Below are 21,463 nucleotides of genomic sequence, written 5' to 3' on the forward strand. Positions count from 1 at the left end.
AAATGCTGGCTTCTGCAAGCCACACATACTGTTTATTTAACCTTTACATTGCTTTATGTTACATTATTCTTTTTCATGTTGCGTCCTTTTAAACATGTCTGCCTGTTGTTCAATCGTGCTGCTGTTCTGGGCTCACCCTCCACCTCCCCGTCACTGCCCGGTCTTTGCATATTCACCAGCTTCATCCGCTTCATCAATTCATCAACCTCTCTCTCCCAGATGAGTCCTCAAATATTACTACAAACTACAGTGTCAAAAAATGCAGGTTGTGTTATTAGTGCTGGAACTCACGTAGAGTATCAGTCACAGCTTTGGGAAATGTCCCATGATACCCAGCCGAAGTGCCATAGCCATGTCTGTTCCTTTAGAGTTAAATTTAAACACAATACAATAAAAGAAATGAATTATTGAATTCTGAATTATTTCCAACAGGGAGATAATAACATTGGTTCCACTCTTATGTCTGTCTATTACACAGGGAGCAGGAGCTAAGAGGCAATTGGCATAGCTTTGCATGAAGACTAAACAGCCAGCTAGCATGCCTCTGTTCAAAAATATACCAAGCAACACTTTGTGTGCAGTCTCATTGGTTACAGTGGAGGTGGGAGCGGATTGGTTAGTGCAGATTTGGATATACAGCTGGTCTCTGTGCAGGCACTGTCCAGGAAGCTGCCATCAGGCCCTGCACTCGGGTCATGTTTACTAGAAAGAGCTCTTAACTTCTACTAAAAGATATGATGGTATGGATCATGCAAACAAGATAAAATGTGCTTTTAGGATTGGGGATTTTAAGGGTGCAAACTGAATCTTTAAGTCATTCCAGCTGTCTTGGCTGATGTCATTTTAGCAATCTTACTAGAATTAGCCGAAACTCAACCACTGGCTGGGTCCTAAATGCCTTATCAAGTTAAACATGCTAATACATCATCTGAGGGTTTTTCATGTGACCTATATCATGGTTTGAAACCAACAGTACGTGAATTCCACAATTATTTACAGGGAAATTTTACAGTTTGAGGCACTGCTGTAATGTTAACAACACTACAGAAACGCCTGTGTGTCTTCTTCAGATTAGGCGGACTGCAGTGGCATACTGCTGCCCTCTGATGCTTAATTTTATTGTAGCCTTTGACAGTTATTTATATTTGTATATACAGTGCTGATTGTCCATAACTGTATACATTTTAGTCCAGCTATCAAGGTAGAGTAAAGAGTAAAGTGCACAGCCCTATGAGTATTTTTTGAACTTCAGATAGAGTCAGGTTAGTGTAGCTGATATTTTACGCAGAAATGGTATAAACATATTCACCTAACTGAAACAAGTTTGGCATTTCACACCTAAGAGACTGCAGTTTCAAAAATCACTCTCAATTTTCCACTGACTAAGTGACAGATGTATTTTGCCCTGGGAACAACCGAACCAGTGCTTCCTGGGAAGGACTCTAACTACTACTACTGTTTTGCTGTGTTTCCTCTCTCAGACTGGGAGCAGTGACTCTGCTCCTCTGGGGCATCACAGCTCAATCAAGCGGTGACAGCGATTGTTAACGATGACAGATGAAGAGGTGTCCTTCATCTTTAAGCCTGCTCGCTTTGCTCCATTGTTTGCCATTGATGCAAGGATTAACAATCTAAATGTGTTTGATCAGAAAACTGTAAATAGAAACAGAGAGGAGCTGATGGAAATCTCCAAGGCCTAAACAATAAACTCTGTGTGTGTGTGTGTGTGTGTGTGTGTGTGTGTGTGTGTGTGTGTGTGTATGTGAGTGTACAGGCTGGTAGCTTTGTTCCCTGAGGTTGAGTCATCGGGGATAAACAGCGAACACCGTCAGCATATGGATTCTGTTCAGCGTCTGTAAGAGCTTATGAATGTGTTTCCTCCCTTCACCGTCTTCTCTCTGTTTCCTTCTCAACCCGCTGACAGACACCTATTCAGATCCACTTTTCATAATTTCACTCCTGTTACGCTCTGATCCCCCCTTTCTTTACAAATCGTCCTATTCAACTGGTGGCACTTTCACTTTCCTGCTTCCCCTTTGTTTCTCACCGCACCAGATACTTCCAGTCTGCAGCTGGGCTTTTCCTTCTCCCTGCAGCAGCAGCGGCAGCAGCCAGCCAAGCGCTGCAAATGTCTTGAAAGGGGGTGAGAGGCTATAAATCGCAGCAGCAGCAACACTGTACCAGTGCAGCAGGGTGACGCTGAGCCCAACAGGTCCGGCCAGCCAGGGGGGCCTCCTGTTCAGTCATACAGACACACAATTCATCAGTGACGTAGGCTGTCAATCACTGAATCAGAGTCGGGTCTAAGCCTGGCTCCTGTTTCAGCATCAGTGTCATTGTGTGCACACAGACAGATGAAATCAGGAGGGAAGAGGAAAGGGGAGCAAGCTAATCAGGCAGTGTTCTGGAGATGTGACCCCGTGACCCCTGAGAGCTTCGCTCCGACAAACACACACACACACACACACACACACACACACACACACACAGAGCAGCTACCTGTCGGAGTGTCTTCAGCATCTCTGTGGCCTCGTCCTGCTTGCCCTGTTTGGCCATCAGCATCATCTCCTGGATCATGCCGATGCGGCGCTGGTAGGGCGGCGGTGTCCCCCCACGGCTCAGCCGGTCCCCTGACTTCAGCATGAGGGAGGCAAAGATGTCCCCCCGCTCCTTAGTGGGCGTCCGCTTCCAGCTGTGCTGAGGGCTGGCTCCTCCAGGCTCCTGGCCTTTGGTCTGCTTGGCACCCATGGTGCTGCCTTAAAGTGAACTGTGATAATAACAACACTGGTCCCACCGGGAAGTCATGCAGAGGCAGGTTTGATTAATGTCGGGGATGCTGTGCTCATCAAAACGTAGGTGATCACATCTTTCTAAAAACCTGTAGTATAAGGCTGAAATGTGAGGCAAACAATTCCAAACTGCTGTAGCCTCCTGCTCCTGAAAACGTTCATTATCACTCAGCTACGCATAGGAACGGATGTTTCAAGAGTCCAAAATAAATCTCCAGAACAGCAAGAAACTGAACCACTAGTTTTCTGCTCGGGAGCTTGTTAATCCCAGAGAGTGCAGCTCAAGTCGGGAAGAGGTCGGAGGATGCTGCCTGCAGCATGGCCGCAAAGCACCGACACAGCAAAGTCAGGATGCAGGATGCAGGATGCAGGATGCCTACAGCGCAGATCGTGGCGCGCCGCAGCCTCCTATCCCGAACACAACTTCACCACGAACCCAAAATATTTACCTGCGACAACAGCGCCTCCTTCTTATTCTGCGACCCTCGACAACAGAGCCCCCTGTCCGGGCCCGAGGAGGGGAGCGGGTCGCGGGGAGTTATGGATGGAGCAGGGCATGGCAATGTTTACGTCTCCTGAAGATCACCACTGTCTGTCGGCTCCTGGCCCTGTCCTTCCACATCCGCTGGAAGTCAGACACAACCTGCAAGAAACACAGCGTCCGTCCTTCTCCAAGGTTGCTCCCTCCGGCGGCTCCCGAGCAGGAACCAGTCCCGTTTGGCGCTTTCGATCCACGGGATATGTCTCAGCTGCAGCACGGCTTGACAGGATGGGCGAGACTGGGGTGTTCCCGTGCTGGGACTGAATTATGTATTGGACCCTCTGTTCAACTACGTTGGGGGGCGCGCGGCGCGTGCACGCGACGAGGGCGGGGAGGGGAGGCAGGGCTGGAGCGGCGCGAGCGGCACGCAGCGCGAAGTTTGCCGTGTTGTTGCCGTCACACACGCGGCTTCAGCTGCTCCGCACCAGGCTGCATGACGTTAACCAGCCCGCTGAGTGGTCGGCGGTTCCTCAGGCTGGCGGTGATGACTCATGCCCTTGTACAGTCGTGCACGGTCTGCTAGTAATTCTGCGTATTGCTAATTGTCGAATCATCAATATATGTAATAAGAGACACCTCCAATTTAGACTAATTGATTATTGTTGATGGTAAAAATAGTTTGGTTGATGAAGGCATAATATTACAACCCGACTTTAAAGGTTGGTATTTTATTATTTATTCTTTGCATTATCGTGCGAGCGATTCTTCCAGAGAAACAATATACTTATATGCATTCATTTATAGTCTCTATATGTCTTCACCAACAGGCGTAATGTTGATTTTAAAATGGCTAAAATGGCTTGATTTTAATACATATCTATTTTCAAATGTTGGTTTAATGAGTACAATTGTATCCTTTTCTGCCAAAGGCTGAAATGAATTCGTATGTACGTAAGTATGGATATATTTTTTCATTAGGGCAGGATACTTGGTCAGCAGTGGTGTTTGAGTGGGTGGTGCATGTCAAATGTCCACATGAACGGCAGGACCCACGGTTTCTCTGGAGGAACATCTGACTGTAACAAGATGAGTACTGTTAATCGGTTCACTCGTCAGCAGCTCTAATGTTATGACACTACTGATGTACATGCAGTCACAGAGACCATGTAGATGACTGCACTGCCCTCTGGTGGTCGCTACTTGGAGCTCATGATCCAATAATTATGAGGTTCAACACACTGGATCCTGTCAAAGTCAACATACAGTAGGGTCACAAACTCATTTTGCATTTGTGATGAATTTAATACTGTTGTTTTCATTACAGGCGATAACAACAGTGTGACAATTTTAGTGAAACGTTATATTTGAAAACTGTCCATGAATTTCCGAATATCTAAAAGTATGTTGACCTTTTGCTTTAATGACAGTGTGCCCTCAAGCTGGCACAGAGTCTAAAAGTTTATGTAAAACCTGAAGACTTGTGTTATCGCAGCACAATTTGACGGACAAAACCTCTTGTGATGTCCCAGAATGCTCAGCTTTCTCAGACTTCAAGTGTCCCCATATATGTTCAGTCGGATTGAGTTTAGGTGACTGTGGAGGAAACTCCATGACAGTCAGGAATCCTTGGTCTTCTTTGCTCTTCAAGTAGTTGTTGTAAAGCTTCGAGATGTGTTGGGGTCAACTTGTGGAGTCCATGCCAGAGAAGTGCAGGTGTGCACCTGGATTTATTTTGCAGGGGCATGTCTAAAACTGACAGTTACATGTATAAGCAGAAAACAGTAATTTGCACAAGAAATGTCACATTGTACTTTTCAAAAGGTAGCTTTATTTGTTTAGCCTTTAATTACATCTCTATTTACAATAGCATTTCAACCATCATAGTTGTTTCAAAGGAAGATGTTAGTGTCTCATTTCCTTATTTTACTGAATATATTTTTGGCTCTTAACTTTTCTTGTCACAGAGCTTTTAAACAGTCAGCCTTATTGGAACACATCCAGCATGTGCGAACAGCACCGTGACTTCATTCTTGTTTTTACACAGAGCAGACTACATTTCACAGGCAGGCACGCGCGCACACACACACACACGCGCGCACACACACACACACATCCTGTTAGCCCCCTACACTGGCTGCCGACAGCTTGGTTTAATTACTTAATTGTGAGCTGCTTTTCTGATTCAAAGACAAGTGACACCCGACCCTCACCTCCTTTCCAGTAAAGAATTTCTTTTTTGGCAGTCAACACAGAGTTCACTGCTTTTTAATATAATATTAATTCCCCCTGACTCATTTAGTTTAATCTTTTACAACATTAAATCACAGTGAAGTTAGACGTTTTTCACAAAGAGAGGAACCAGATCTCATCAAAACTTTTATTAAGTATACATTTTATAAATTATACAAAATAATGGTATAAGTGTTCACTCCCTTCAAAATGTCACACCTAAAATATAACTGGGGCAGTTTTAACAGTTTTTATAAGCAGCACTATCACTTGAATAGAGATCAGTTTTTAGGCAAGGAGTAACAACTTTTTCAGGGTGGAATACGTCTGTATCTAGAGGGCTCGACAGCTGCTTTCTGCCTATCCTGGTGTTAATGGCATCAGGAAGACAAAACAAACACCCACCATACATCCCTACATCATGCTAAATTATGTGGTCTTGGCTTGAAGCCTGGTGGTGGCAGCATCATGCTATGGGGACACCTGTCTGTAGCAGGAAGTGGATAGGTTAGCAGGAAAACTGCACCCTGATAGGTGGAGCGGTTTTACACTAAAATGAATGAATGAATTTCTAGGGTCCAGATGTACAAAGCTGATGGAGACCTCCTCAGAAATACTGTAGAAGGCTATAAATGCAGCCAAAGAGCAACTAATAAATAAGGACACGAAGGAGCTAAATATAAAAATCACTGTTCCTCACTTTTAGAGATTTCGTTTTCACATTAAAGAGTCTTTCTTTTCAGTTGGGTTTCAAAGGACCCTAATGCCATCCACTGATCTTCAATGTTGTAAAACAATAAAACATAAATACTGCACTATTACTGTACTTCAACCAGCCTAGAAGTCAGTCTGATTCCCCTCTCCCCCACAAGTGTGACATAGGTAGCATAAGAATAAGAAAAAAAAAACATGACAGTAAAATAAGTTCCAGGATAAAAGTCATGTGTCATGTTTTCATTAATTCAAACAAGACTATAATCAAGGAAGGATGCATTTGTAACATGTAGTAGAAGTGATGGCTTACTAGCAGATGGAAGTATCCAACTGAGGCCCAAGTATGAAGTTCTCTGCAGGGAAACTCACACTATAAAACAACCTAAACAACATTTCAACCTACTGGATGCACAACAAGTCCAGCTCAGCTAGGCAACATTGACTCGCCTACCAATTTCCTTCCAGTGCACTTCCACTAGAACGCACATGCCTCTGTAAGTACACCATGGAGTGAAGATGCACAGGACAGCCGATCAGTTTCTACCCAAATGATTTAATCATAGACATGCTGCTGTTGAGTGCACTCTGGCAGGAAAATGGAAAAGGGGCCTATATTGGATGATCTCAAAAATGTAATATTTTCCCTTTGCATAACTTCTTAAATCTTATGCTGAAGGCTAAGTCAGTGTTACAGGGGGAGGACAATTCTAGACACCCAGACAGGACCAGGACTTGACGGTGTGATCAGGACAGCACAGGTGGGACTACTCGCAGTTAGAATGTGTAGCCAGCGGGGGGTGCTTTGTCGTCTTTGTTGCTCTCCAGGGAGAAAGGAGGAATGCGGACATCGAAGTGGGAGCCGTCAGTCCTTTCAATACGGAACGTCCCCCTAAGCACGAATGAAAGAACAAGTTTAATATTGCAAGCCGTGAATATTGTACACATCACGCATATGCTTATGTTGTGACTTTAGATGTACTATATAGTAGAATATGCAGCAGAGATGGCATGTGACTGGTGAAAGACTGATCACACTCACCACATATGACCACTGGGGGCTTGTAGAGACACATGGCTGCTGTACTGAAAGGCTGGCTGTTCTTTTGACAACACTGGCTCCTGTGACAAAGTACCACGTGACAAGGTTACAACAAAACCAAAGTGCAAGACTGAGTGTGCTTTTAATAATTACTTGTATCACATCTGTGCTGAAACACATCATCTATATAGCTACATCAGTTATGTTTACTACACAGCTGCTCTGGACCACACTAAAATGACAATTGTGTCCCAAGTTCAGACTACATACTGAATTTGAACCAGGTTTTAAGTAATTGTTGTGTTCACTGTTGGAAAGCGACTAAAAGCATATGTTAAACTTTTGAGTGCTGTTTATGCAGGCTATTCTCTCACTATGCAGTGCACAAAGGAAATGGACTAGCAGCTCACAGAAAGACACACAGCATTTTACTACCCCTCTAAACCTGCCTCAAAAGCATTCCGACTCCTGTATATGTTGTTTGTTATTTGTGGTTTTAACATGTCATAATTTCATTTCATATCTAGTATTACATAAATACTCATTAGGTACACTTTCCAATCAATTATTTTGTTTTTTTTATGTTGGCATTTTCAGCCATAAATGTAACATTTAAAGATATTTAGAAAAGCATGGTGGACCAACCTCCCTTACACTGTTACTGTACTTACTTTATGTACTGTCCCTCCTTGATATCAACACAACAGAGCATCTTAGACTAACTGCTAGTTGTGGTTAACCTAAGCTATCATTTTAAATTAGGTCTGCATTTCAGATGAATAACATGTATACATTCTGAAATAGCACAATTAAAAAAGACATTCAATTGAATTTAAGCAAATGCGTGATACAGGGGTTTTCTACCCAGAAGCTATTGTAAAGAAACATTGTGATTCAGTCTATATTGCTGAGTTCCCATTAGTATGCTAATAGAATCAGCCAGCTGTGCATGCTTCTTACAACCGGAGCAGTCTGCATGGCCAAGTGCCAGCGAAAGGTCAAATTATAATCTCTTTTCTGAATAATGAAAATCAATGCAGTCGAGAGGAAGTAGCAGGGAATATAAATACTCAATTTAAGCACCTCTAAAATTCCAGTAATTGAAAGAATTGCACTTAGTTACTTTCCATTATTGGCTATTCTAAATTCTGACACCACAATTTGCATTTTTTCTGCAAATGCACATCAGTTTCAAATATCGGTTATTAGTCACCTTGATTACTAATAATCAGTGTCGGCCCTGAGAAAAACATCTCAACACGTGCATTCTTATTGTTTTCTGTTGATATAAAAAGGAGTACTCAAATTTGTGTACCCATTAACATCTTTTCAACTGTATATTTGTGTGTTCCGTTATGTTTTGGATATTTAAAGACATTAAAAATGTATGACAATACATCAAAAATGGGTTAAGTGACACCGTTTCCAAAAGGCTGCGGCCTTGCATACACAATGTGTGTGCTTGTTGTACTAACCCTGCCGACAACTCCTCGTCCTCGGACTGTCTCCAGGGTTCCTGACAGGCTGAAGATCCTCCAGTGTCTCTCTCTCAGTTGAACCACCTCGCTGCCCATGTTCTCCAGACGGATACAGTATCGCCACTGCAAGGAGAAAACACACACTGAGTCTACAGCCACGCAAGCTTAATGCTCTGCATGAAATATAACAGCACCTGACTTATAGCTGGTGGATTAAACCACATGATGTAACCCCACAGAAAACAAGACAATCTGCTACTCACCCAGTAAACATGGGAGTTCTGGGCCTCCTGAGAACAAGGCAGAAATTCTATTAGTATTTCAAGAGACTACAGAGAAAACTGAGAAAGGCCCCAAAAAGCTTACAGGCCCCCAAAATAACATCACTGCACTGTAGTCAACCTTCAAACTGGTATTACAACAAGCTGTGCAGGATTCAGAGCCATCATGCTGATTCATGCTGGTCACTTACCCTCATGCCCATGTAGAAGGGGATAACGGTGACGCGGATGTTCTCAGTGGTCTCTCTGTGGACGTCTGACAGCTCCAGCCAGGGGTGGTTCTTCTCCTGCCATGCCTTCAGAGTATCTCTGGGTGTGAATGGAGGAGCTACAGTCGAGGACAAAACACAGACATTTACTGAAATACCTTCTTCTGTGACTTCTACAGAGTCACCGGTTAATGTCAGTGTCTACAGCAGATCTGAATCAAGAGGTGAAACTACCCATGAATTGCTGTTTATCAGGGAAATACATTATGATACTCCAAACTAAAAATCAATATCACCTAAACTTGCATTAACTGCATGCAATAACTAAATTGTCATATTTACACAGATGCATTATCTATGTACCACGTGATATAATTTTAGAAAAAATAATTTGATGAAATATGTTCACTATATGTTCACTGTGGTAGAGACTGAAGATAAGCTCTGGGCAGTGGAAAAGGTTTGTGTTAAGAACAGTGATGAAAGTTGAACTGGGGACAGTAGAGGGATGTTTACATTTAGCAGGGTTGTACATGAGGAAGCGCTCAAACAGCTCGTGCTGGATGGGTGCCTGCTCTGTCGAGTTATAGGGCAGGATGTCTTCATGGCTCACATAATCCAGACCTGAAGGGAAGAAACAAACATGCTGTCACATGGGGATGAGACAGAGATCAAGTATAACCACTTCAAATGGGAAGTTCTATGTTCTCTGGCAATGGCAAAAGTTCTTTGTGTAAAGGACACCTAGACTGACAAAATTAGACCAAGATCCCCATTTTATAATAACTTGTCCCAAGCTCCCCCATCTGAAAATAATTTTGCTTTTAGAGGTATTATTTCAGAAAGTGTATGAAACACATGACCAAACTAGTTGTAAATATTGCCACCGTGTTACCTGTGGACTGAATTATTGTAAAGTTAGTCATGTCGTTGGACCCCTGCGCATCTCCAGACCCAACAGGAGCCACTGTTCTATTGCAGGTTAACTACTACTGACAATGATCAAACTCAGCTAAGACATAGTCAACTCTAATATTGACCTTTTAAGAAATCAGAATCCAAGTGCTTTGCCTGAAAGGAAAGCCCCATTAAAAACTGAAATGGAATGTATATGTCCCATCAATGACATCATGTGGTCAGTATGTCAGTGACCAATCTGAAGCCAGCGTTTCCTGACCAGTCTGCATATGGATACCTGGGATGGCGTACAGCGCTCTGCTGTCGTCATGGTTGGCCAGAAACGTCACTGCCTCCGTTTGGGACCTCTGAGACTGTGAAGCACAATACAAACCATCACACATCTGGTGACTCACACAACAGTGAAACACCACAGCCAGATTCTACCATAGTGGTGCTTTTGTTGCACTACAATAATTCCCAAACAAAACAGCAAACACCCAACAGCATCTGGCTTTTGTCTTCAATGGGAGAAGGTACAATCTAGATCCATTCCCGCATCAAATGACTCTGCAGTGGTCACAGGTTTGTAATGGCTCCAGCTCTGATGACCAGTAATAGAAACAAAACACCTGGTTCAACACACTAATCTTTGTCTCTTTAATGGAATGATGCATTGATGCATCATTAACATTGATTTTGAAAGAAAGGCTGAAGTAAAACATGCAAAAATATATCCTCTGTAGGATCATCGGCACTGGCCTCCATGTCGGGATCTGATCAGTACTGCACAAGAACACCTTGTGTGTCCAATGTCATGTCATTATTGATTCATTTGTATATTGTTTTCATGACTTGCTGTTTACTGACAAGAGGTGCTCAGGTTGTTGAAGCTGCACAATTTTCAGATTACAAAATGATCTGATGTCATTAAGCTTCAACATGTCATCGTCTTAACTGCCTGGACTCCCTTGAAAGGATCTCTAGGGGTACTACAGATGTAAATGAAATGTAAGATAGTGATTGGCGGTCCTAAAGGCAAAAACATAATCACTCACTATGTGAGGGCAGTCCCTGGTGTCAATCAGGACTTGGTAGTAGGTGTGGGTCTTCCCCTTCACCTCCTTGGAACCGTGGGCTCCTGGGGGCTCAGGTTTGCTGAAAGAACAGAGGAAAGACAAAAGGAGTCTTAGTTATACTAATCTCACCCACAAACCATGCCAATGAGATCCTGTTTGGTGTAGTCTGCAGCTAGAGATGGAGGTTTACCTGTCAGACATGGGAGGGGTGATGTCTCTGTCATACAGTCGAGCGTGCCAGGGAAACAAGACGATGCCTCTATAGCCAAACACACTGTGGAGAAAAAGCTGAGGAGAGCAACAACAACAGGGAGAAATGGAATGAGATATTGTGAGATTATTACTGGAGAATGTTTAACAGGGCCAACATCAGATGGGATTACAGTTACTTGACAGTATAAAGTCAATGTGCTGTCATAAAAATAGAAGCTACTGATTTAACGCTTAAAAACAAACCAGACAAACACAGCAGTAGAATGTAGGTGTGTATGTATGTGTGTGTGTGTGTGTGTGTGTGTGTGTGTGTGTGTGTGTGTGTGTGTGTGTGTGTGAGTGTCTTACCTGTCCTGTTTCATATTTGCCATGCTGCTTCACAGCCTCAAACACTCCAACTGTCTCCAAAATCTTCCCCTCAGGCCTGTTCCTGCCCAAAACAGGCAACACCATTAGACACTAGATCCCCTGTGTGTTTTGTGTGTATTCTATCCAATAAATTATAGGATAAAAAACATCATACACTAACATACAGGTTTGTATTCAAAACATGGGGAAACATGAAAATGACATCATTAATGTAACAAACACAAAGTCCTTATGTCGCAGAGGAGCCTCAAGAGGAAATCTCACAGCTGTGATGAGAAGGTGCAGGATTTTTCCTCCTACAGAGGCGATTTACAGTCATCCACACAGGAGAGAATATCCCGCTGCTTCTCTTCAGCCTCTCTCCTTCCATTAAATCGTAATCTCAATCACAAATTTGCTAAGATTGAATGAAACACCTCGACTTGTCAGATGTCAACAAACCGGAATGTTATTTGACCTAATTTCAATATCATTACAACTCACACACACACACACACACACACACACACACACACAGAGTGCATATTACCACTGACAACAACAGCTGGTCACTTCAAATAAATAGCACGCATACTTGTGTGCTCCCTGCAAAGCTAATCTTCACAACAGAGATGAAGACTAGGGATTAATGAGGTGGATATATGCACAGAGGGATTTAATATTACACAGGAGGTTGGTTTCAGGTTACTTTCTGATCATGTGTGTATTGCACAAGAATAATCATAAGGTAACCTGATTTCACAATGAGAATTGTGGTGAAAGTCCAGCTGATGTCAAACTATATATTTTAGTCTGCTACAGCTGCTCTGTGAATCACTTGTCCTCAATTTGGGGAGAGATGACAGCAAATAAAATAAATGTCTCCCTTTTGGTTTTATATTTCTTTTGTTTCATAATGGTGCTCCCTAGTTTTGCCACAGAATATGAAGATCAAGGAGATTAGCACATTAGCTTTTCTGCTAATATCTCATTATTTTACTCACAATCATGAGTGAATCGTGTCCTAAACCTAACCACAAACACACAGACAAACACTTGCCTGGGAAAAGTTCACAATATTTGCAAAGCAAAAAGTGCAGTCCACAATTTCTTGCTAGCAATTGTATTCACATAAACTGGACTAGTAGCTTGAATGACTGAAACCACAGTGTAGTGTAACATAACGTGTCATGTGTATTCACTCAACTATGTAAACACATCCATGGATGATGAAGATCGCTTTAGGACCAGCATGTTTGACCTACTGAGAGAGAGGCATGACCCAGAGATCAGAGGCAGAGTACAACAGGTCAGTACTGGAGCATGCAATTTAGTATTGCTTAATGCTACAGAGGGTGACCAATGGACATCTGATGATGTTTTCACGACACTGTACACACCATACATTGCCCTCACAGTGGCTCAGCACATTTTTTTTAGTTCATTCATTTTAACATGAGCTCTTCTGTTCCATTTCTACATCCAACCTGAGGAAAGTCAATACACTATGTGGTCAGCTAAATATAGCCAACTAAGTGTAACCTCTGATACTTTGCCAATAGCTAGCCCTGGTCAACAACCTGCCCAGCACAGGAACTATCCACCTTACATTTACATTTTCCACCTGTACTGGAGGAGCAATGGCAGCTCATCATGCATGAGCTGGCATCATGGTAGGGAAACGTTGGCAATTACACTAATAAGACAGGAGATATGATTTAGAGAATTCATCACCATGTGTCAACGTAGTATGTGTACATCTTATCTGGCATCTTTTACTGATGGCTTAATTTCTTTTAACCATTGTTAAAGTCATACTTTTCAACATGGCATTGTGTGTGTGTACTGCAATCTTGCCTACTCATAGTAACTGAATAATATATAACACCTGAAAGTAGAGCTCCAGAGCAGAGATGAGCTGAATGAAGGCTACATCTTCATAGCTGCTTGCAATCAAAGCCAAGCAGATCAATCATCCACCTCTCTGACACTGCTTTTCCTCCAAAATTAGCAGGTTATTTTTAAACGTGGATACACCCGTTAGAAATCATCTATTGATCCCACTGCCACTTACTGCAGGAAAGTCAGCCCATCTGTGATTCTTATCCATAGCGTTATGTTGTAGGTCATGTTTCATGTCACAAATGTGCAGGAAACAGAAGAGAAGACAACAATAGACATGTTGTGAAAAAAAGCACCTGTAAAACAGCGGATCCTTTTTTTAAGCGTCACAATCCGATTAAACGACTCGCTGGACATATAATTTGAGCCATCAGGTCCAATAGAAGTTTAGAAAGTCTAGAAGAGCTGCAGAATTAAATCATTTAATCTGCATTGAAGTTAGCCGGGAGCTAAACTGGAAGTTAGCTGGCTAAGTCTCTAGTGCACATGCTCCACAACACGGAAGATCATGGTATTTTTATCGAGTCATTTTGGCTTCATGTGCAACTGAGCAGCTTTCACTGGAATGAATGAGGCTGTGTTCAGATATAACTGAACATCATTTGGGAAAACTCTCAAAATGTAATTACCATCAACTGTGAGACACCTAAGCCAGCTAATTACAGTGATATAGCTGATAGGACATTTTCTCAAAATGTCTGATCAGTAAATAATAAAGCACCTTTCCCCACTCACACTGAAGGTCATATACAGGACCCTGGCCTGGATTTAGCAATCGCTGATCATAAGGCCAGAATCCCTGCCATCTCATGTTGACTCTTGGGTCTCTCTAACTATCACATGCAGGAACCTCAAAACTCTGACCTGAGGACGGGGAGTTCCCAGTGACCACAGCCAACAAAGTGATGAGAGGACTGGCCAAACGCGGGCCAAGCGGGACCTAGTGCAGCATGCAGAACCAATGGCTGCCAATAGAGGATGCCCACTTAGGATTTCCGCAGAGCGAGCTAGCTAACTGCCAGTTTAGTGTGCAGCTAACTTGAATGGGGATAAAATAACTGAATCCTGCAACTCTTCTAGACTTTCCAAATTTTATTGGATAGAGGTTAGACAATAAAATAGGAGATTCCATTTTTGTACCAGAATTTCATTCAAATTAGGGAAGAGGACTCTAACCCTAACCCCTAACCCTTTCCAAATTTTATTGGATAGAATGGCTCAAATTTTCACAGTAAAAAAAGGCATTTGTGGAGGTTGTGAGGCTCAAAAACAATTATCCACAGGGTTTTACAGATATCTATCACAATGTTAGCTTATGGGAAAAAGTATTTTTGGGCCCCAGTGCATCACGTGATGATGTAAACAGTTTGGCCACGACAAAAACTGACTTCAAGGCCTGACACTCTTTCTGGGGGCTTGATCTTGACGATGAGGCAAGCAGTCTTCTTTGCAGAAGAAGTTCCAGTCAAGCAAAAAGTGTTATATGCTCCTCTTCTTCATTGGTTGTATCAGACTAAATACCACACCGCCATCCACTTTATCATAGTCAATAACATCGTGCTATTCACTGACAGGTGTGTGACCTAAACAGGATTTGCATATACTGGTGCAACATGACCATCGCCACACACATAACAATAAAAAATTGTAAGAAAATCTAAACAAACTGGACTTCTTTATCGCAACTGTCTGCACTAAATTATGAAATTATCGTTGGTAGTGTCATTCAATATGACTGTTACCATGTTACTAATGATAACACTAAAACTGTAAGCTCTGATGACATATCCAGAATGAAGCAAAAACCCTTGCTTGATCATAGTGGTCTTCATTTATACAGGAAATTACATGAGCAAACATGAGTTGTGCTAATTGTAGCAATAGCTAACAGCATCCCACAATAACCTGACACAACAGGTTAAGCAATGTTTCCCACAGGACTGTGTGAGACTATGGGGGGTGGACCTCTCACCCTCGGGGGTATATATCGATAGTCAATAACAACCCATTGCTTTTAATTTTGGAGTCCTGACTTGTAAATAAACGTTGACTGAGTAAACAGATAATCATTGTCTTGTTTTAAAAATGATGATGACCCCGAGTCCCATCTTAACTACATATTGTCTGGTCTGTGTGATTGAGGCTGCTGCTGCTGGAAAACGCAACCATCATTTAGTGTGTGCACATGTGAACACATGCACACACACAATGGGGTCATCTCAGACTGTGTCAATCCTAAACAGCACTGTGGACAAAAAGTGTGTTGCACTTTTTTAGTGACACAGGATATTACTGTGTCAGGAGCTGTATGTGTGAACACAACTGTCCACTGTTTTTTGTCTCAGACTAAACCTTGCCAGCTACCTAGTCCTAAATCCGGGTGAGCACGTAGAAAGATATCACATATGTAAGAAACCTTGGCCTAAACTATTACCTCAGATGAACCATTTACCTTGTTTTTTGTCCTGTTCGTCGACACATTCTAAACCATTTCTGAATTGTTTTTGCGAGTAGGAACAAAATTTTGATTTGTACTAATCTGAACATGCAGAGGAAGTGTCTCTGTTGACGGAAGAGGCAATACTATAAACTGAATGATGTACTGAAGCAGACATCACAGAGATGTAGGCTTTGCTGACTTTGATGCCAATTATTTATTGATTTCATTTAATTAATTTAAGAATGGCCATATAATATAGCAGAGCAAGAAGAGTTGTTACAATTGTTACTGAGTTTTAATCAAGGATTAAATGTGTAATGTCCACTTGTTCAGGTGCTAGGTAAACAGTGAGTGGTCCAGCATTAAACCTTAAATCCTACAACATAAACTTATCATCCAAAAGACGTTAGAAAGTATGTCAGCTCAATCAACAATGGACTCATTTAGAACATTTCAGATCAGACGCAGATTTACAGCAACCCAGTGTGTTAGCTAACACAGACTGCTGCATCAGTTTTTGTCATAATGCTGTTATTGTCAATCCCTATCTAACACGCCAAACCATTACACGAGGAGTCTTCCACGGTGGTTGTTAACTTGTATAAATGTGTGATTCAACGTTATCTGACTCAGCAGGTTAGAGGCAGTCAGATCAGACTGTACCAGGTGTTGCTCAACCCATGCTGGCTAGTTGCCTCGCTAGCTGACAATCAGCAGAGGGCAACTGTACTTTCTCCACTTTCGGCTGCTGATTGTTGTCTAATGTCGATGACTGCACATTAGTCAGGCACCGTCTCGAGTCATCCGTCCACTCAACAATAAGGGGGCCAGTGGCTTTACGGTGCCAACTTGAGGAGTTCGTACTTAAGTTAGCTAAAGTCTTTAGCATTGTAGCATTAGTAGGGGAGGACACTGGCTGCGTCTCTTACCGTGACGACATGAACCTCCGCTGCTGAACACCGCTGGCTAGTCCACAAGCTCGGCATTGTAACCGCGGTCTGTTCACCTCGAACACGCTGCTGCTGTCAAGGACACTCAGTAATCTCTGTGTGGGTTTCTTGTTGTATTTACTGACAGTGCTCAATAAACCTCGGCGTAACGCGCACGCCGCCATCTTTCCAGGCCTGACGGACTTTACGCACACGCATTTACAACGGGCTGCAGATGTTGCTTTCAGGGAACGACTTGAGAGTCGTACGTACAACTACACGTTAATAAAACAACAAAGCGAGTGTTGGTTTGCTGTCATTATTGTTATTTTTAGTATCTAGCAGTGCTATTTTTAATTACACCAACCGCCTGTTGCATTTATAGTGGATGATAATTTAATACTGATGTGACACGCGTAGTTGTAAGAATACTCCATTAGGTTTAAAGCCCTTATGAGGGGCCATTGAATGCACCAAAGCAGGTCACGTGTACTGCAGCACGCAACATTTGGGTTGAATAATCGATAAATATTCTCCCCTTATCATTAACATTAACAATTTATATAATCATTAATGCTATTGAACCGTTGTTAAAAATTCGAAAAAAAAAAATCACAGAATTGGTGCAGAGACCTCAGTCCAACGGTACCGTTACGTGTTACGTCACAGTACCGTTACCAGTTACGCCACAGTGGACTCAACATTCCTGGAATAGAAGAACAAGGACAAAGGTTTTATTCTCAGTTTACAGACAGTACAGTTCTGTATTGCCAGCTATCACAGTTATGTCCAGATCTACACAGATGCATCAAAGCATTAACATAGGAGTTTCCATTTTTGCACCAGAATTTCATTTAAGTTAGGGAAAGGGGTCTCTGGAACATTATGCGTTTTTGCAGGAGAACTGCTTGCTATATCACCGACAGCACAGTAGATAGAGTACACAATAGTGTTGAGAACCATAATTTCTTCAAACACACCATGGACCAGTATGGACTGAGAAGTTCTCTGTATTAAGTAGGAAATCATGGCGCAGGCAGGTGTGATTACTGTGGCCAAGAAGAAACAGCAGAGCGTGTGGTGTCAAACTGTTAGAGATATGAGGTGTGAGGAAGAGAGAGAGGGCAAATGACTCAGAATCTCAGGGAAATAAACGTAACCTAAAATAGACATTTTACAACAAAACTCATTAAATTGTTATAAGATCCTATTTCAGTACCTCAGAGCAACCAACATAATTGAGGGAATGTAGTTGTTTGTTTGTTTGTTTTTTATTTTGTATTGTACTAGACCTCCTGATCCACATTCCATACCAATTGGTGGCGGTAATGCGCCAATTTGTTGTTTGCCAACTGACGAAAAGAAGAGGAGGAAGAAGAAGAAGGAGGTCATGTGAACACTACGTCATCGCGTCACAAGGCAAACAATATGGCTACCTACTTGGTTTCGTGTTTACCCGTAGCTGTTGTTAACTGTCAGATGCGGAACTTTGATATTTTTGCTAACTAAATAATAGTTTGGCTCCTTTCTCTTGATAGTATATGTGTACCGGCACCTGTTTATTCGCTTATAGCCGGCTTGACAAAAGGTATATTTATCTACGTAGCCGCATCTATCCAGGTCAGACCTTTCAGTCACAGTCACCTAGATAAAATAATGGCCACGACATTTGTCATCGGGGATAAATTCAGAAACAATGCGTCGAAATTATTAGAAAAGACTGACTCGTCCCTGCCCCAACAACTGAGGGAAGAACTGGAGGAGACTCTTAAAAAAACGGGCCCAACAACCCTGTCCTTCAGTACGGCAAGAAAACTCCAGAAATACCTTCAAGGCAATGGTGAAGTATTTAATACTGCATAATGTAATGTGTATACTTGATACTGTCCTCTCAATGAGTCAGATGGAGTGAGTCCTTCTGAGGGACTGCTTAGTTTTACCATCAGTTTAAAGCTCACATTTCATTGCATGCTTTGTTTGACTCAATAAGTCCAATGTACAACATTTACTTACACTTTTGTTGTATGTAGTCGGTTTCTCATTAAAAAGACAACAATGATAGAAAAGCTTTGCTAATGTAGATATGAAGAATTCAGAGCCATTCACTGTTCAACTTATTCAGTAAGAACAGTTGAGTAACACAGATGTGGCTCTTAAAAGCTTTTTTTTCTAAAAGGGTAACTCGTACGATTCTACATGTTACAGTGTTTTTGTTTTGTTTTTTGTTTTGTTGTTTTTTTTTAATATGTATATATAGATATTGGGGGTACTCAAGCATATGTGTGCAGACCTTTTGTAGCTCCAGAGGAAGCTAAATAAAGTGATAAAGTGTCTCCAGTGATGTCACTCAGTCACTAGGTTCACTCTGGGAAATGTAGGTAATATCTCTGGGTTTGCTGTATCAATTTTTCTCTTAAAAACAAACTGACTGTGATAAGTCCTGGCAACTGCATTAACCACAATGCAACTTAGAAGTGTGTGACATCACTGGGGCAGTTTATCAGATTACATTCAGCTTCCTCTGGAGCCACATAAGACTTTATTCAACTTAATTCCACATAGGCAGCAGTACTCCCCAAAGCCTGTTAACACATTTTGATTTTCATAATAGAAACATACTGACCAATAAATCTGCAGTGTTTTATATTGTTTGATGAATAAACATCCCATGATATAGTCAAGTGTAGATTGCTTCACTGATGGCCACTTCAGCAAAGCCATTATGAATGGTGCAACCAAAAGAGTTCTGACATGATGTTCAAATAAATAATTCTTACTAGGAGCCATGCCAGTATTGGTATGTAATGTTAATATATTTTGTAAATCATTCTTATGGCTGTTTTTTTTCTCCAGGGCAACCTTTCTACCTGCATGAGTTATTGGAGGACAGCTCACTGTACCTGCCTGAGGTTGTGAAACCTCCCAGAGTAGGTGAAACTGCGGACATGTTAACCTAAAGGAGGAATAAAGAGCTTAATTTGAAACTACTATAAAGAAACTTCTGCTGCAAACAACTGAAATGATACTTTCTCTCATACTTTAGAACCCCCAGCTAGTGGCACGTCTCGAGAAGATCAAAGCAAAACTAGCCAACGAGGAGTACAACAGAATCACACGTAATGTGAACACTCAGGTACCTTTTTAAATGCAATATTTTTTAATAATTTTGTATTAAGGATATAGCTTTCTTATTTTGATGTCTAAAGGTCAAAATGTGATATCGTGCTGTGAGATTGCTTCACAGAAATCAACAATTTCAATGTAGAGGTCTTATGCATTAAAGACTGTGCAACAGCTAACAGTCTCTGATTTTTAATCATGATGTGACACTTACTAATGAGACATATTTAACTACCAGGCATATTTAAGATTTACACATATTTTACCATGTGATATATATATATGTCTATTTTTGTCTTCAGGAAATCAACCGCAATGGAACATTAGCAGATTTTGGGAAAGAAGGTTGGTCACATGAACTGTTTATTATCTTATCTCAATTTAAGGGCTTTTTGTATCATGACAAGTTCCAGTAAGCAGAGGCTACATTTGTGTGTGTATATGTTACATGAATGTGAACTTCATCTGAACTTGTTTTCCACTCTTCAGTGCGATCAGTCAAAGCTGTGGTGGTGACCATATTCAACTTCCTGGTCACAGTGGTTGCTGCTTTTGCCTGTTCATATATGGGAAGTCAGTACCTGTTCACTGACACTGCAGCGGTAAGAGAACATTCGATTTTTCTAGTATGTTCTGCGCCTAGATGCCACTTAAGTTTACCAAGCTACATGCAGTGCAGTTCAGTTCAACAGCCCTTAAACTAACTCCCGCTGTAATAGAACATGCTCTACTCAGTTCTGGTGGACTGTGTGTCAGACGGTTGTTCAGATCTGCTGCATGTTTGTTTTGTTTTTTTGTAGTTACTGGCGTTACACTAAAAGGCATCTCTGATGTTTTCTTCTTGAAGTTGTGTTTCTGCCCTGCTGAAAGGTAACCTGTTTTTGTTTCTGACACTTGTTTTCCAGCGAGTAATATCGGCAGTGATCGCTGCATCTGTAGTTGGACTTGCTGAGCTGTATGTGCTGGTCCGGACCATGGAGGGAGAACTAGGGGAACCATAGGTGCAAAAACTGTAAGCTGTAGCAGCCCTCGAAGCAGAACCCCACCAACCTGCGTTTGAATTTACAACATACTTTTTTTGTTTTTTTCCAGGAAATTTTGTGATCTTTTTGCTTTTCATTTGATAGGAAAATGTATGTAATTTTGAGTAAGTAACTTAAGTTAATAAAAATGTACAAATCAATCATAGAAGTTAACTGGTTCTAAATGAAATCTGTTGGATCTATGATATCATAAACTGTTAATATTTATTAATGCAGTTGCTGTCCTTTTTTATTTTCCATTACCTACCAAACTTCTCTCTTGGTTTAGATTG

At 41.7% G+C, this 21,463-nt stretch overlaps 3 protein-coding genes across 4 annotated transcripts in view; 1 reads left to right on the forward strand and 2 right to left on the reverse strand.

Moving 5' to 3' along the window:
- lrrc75a (leucine rich repeat containing 75A) overlaps positions 1–3,762 on the reverse strand; it is a 55,631-nt gene extending 51,869 nt beyond the window's left edge. The window contains exon 1 of the mRNA XM_037082287.1: positions 2,500–3,762. Within this exon, the coding sequence (XP_036938182.1) occupies positions 2,500–2,748 (249 nt within the window). The 5' untranslated portion in view covers positions 2,749–3,762. The remainder of the gene's footprint in view (positions 1–2,499) is intronic.
- Positions 3,763–5,609: 1,847 nt separating this feature from the next.
- poldip2 (polymerase (DNA-directed), delta interacting protein 2) lies at positions 5,610–17,257 on the reverse strand. 2 transcript variants are annotated; one of them, XM_037071285.1, is made up of 11 exons: positions 17,029–17,257; positions 11,758–11,839; positions 11,387–11,484; positions 11,176–11,275; positions 10,416–10,491; positions 9,737–9,844; positions 9,203–9,339; positions 8,994–9,020; positions 8,728–8,853; positions 7,253–7,332; positions 5,610–7,102 (listed from the first exon to the last, which is right to left on the reverse strand). In XM_037071285.1, exons 1-11 carry the CDS (start codon positions 17,211–17,213, stop codon positions 6,988–6,990), a joined length of 1,134 nt encoding a protein of 377 aa, XP_036927180.1. In that variant the 5' UTR covers positions 17,214–17,257; the 3' UTR covers positions 5,610–6,987. The 2 variants fall into 2 exon arrangements, with proteins under 2 accessions (XP_036927180.1, XP_036927187.1); XM_037071292.1 differs by having other exon boundaries at positions 11,758–11,833; positions 17,029–17,256.
- Positions 17,258–18,409: 1,152 nt separating this feature from the next.
- On the forward strand, positions 18,410–21,398 carry tmem199 (transmembrane protein 199). The gene is made up of 6 exons (XM_037071326.1): positions 18,410–18,868; positions 19,882–19,955; positions 20,072–20,161; positions 20,451–20,493; positions 20,638–20,750; positions 21,054–21,398. The coding sequence occupies exons 1-6, from the start codon at positions 18,685–18,687 to the stop codon at positions 21,147–21,149; spliced, it is 600 nt and encodes a 199-aa protein (XP_036927221.1). The 5' UTR covers positions 18,410–18,684; the 3' UTR covers positions 21,150–21,398.
- Positions 21,399–21,463: the final 65 nt, after the last annotated feature.

The sequence above is a fragment of the Acanthopagrus latus genome, chromosome 2, assembly GCF_904848185.1.
Source record: "Acanthopagrus latus isolate v.2019 chromosome 2, fAcaLat1.1, whole genome shotgun sequence".
Classification (NCBI taxonomy): Eukaryota; Metazoa; Chordata; class Actinopteri; order Spariformes; family Sparidae; genus Acanthopagrus; species Acanthopagrus latus.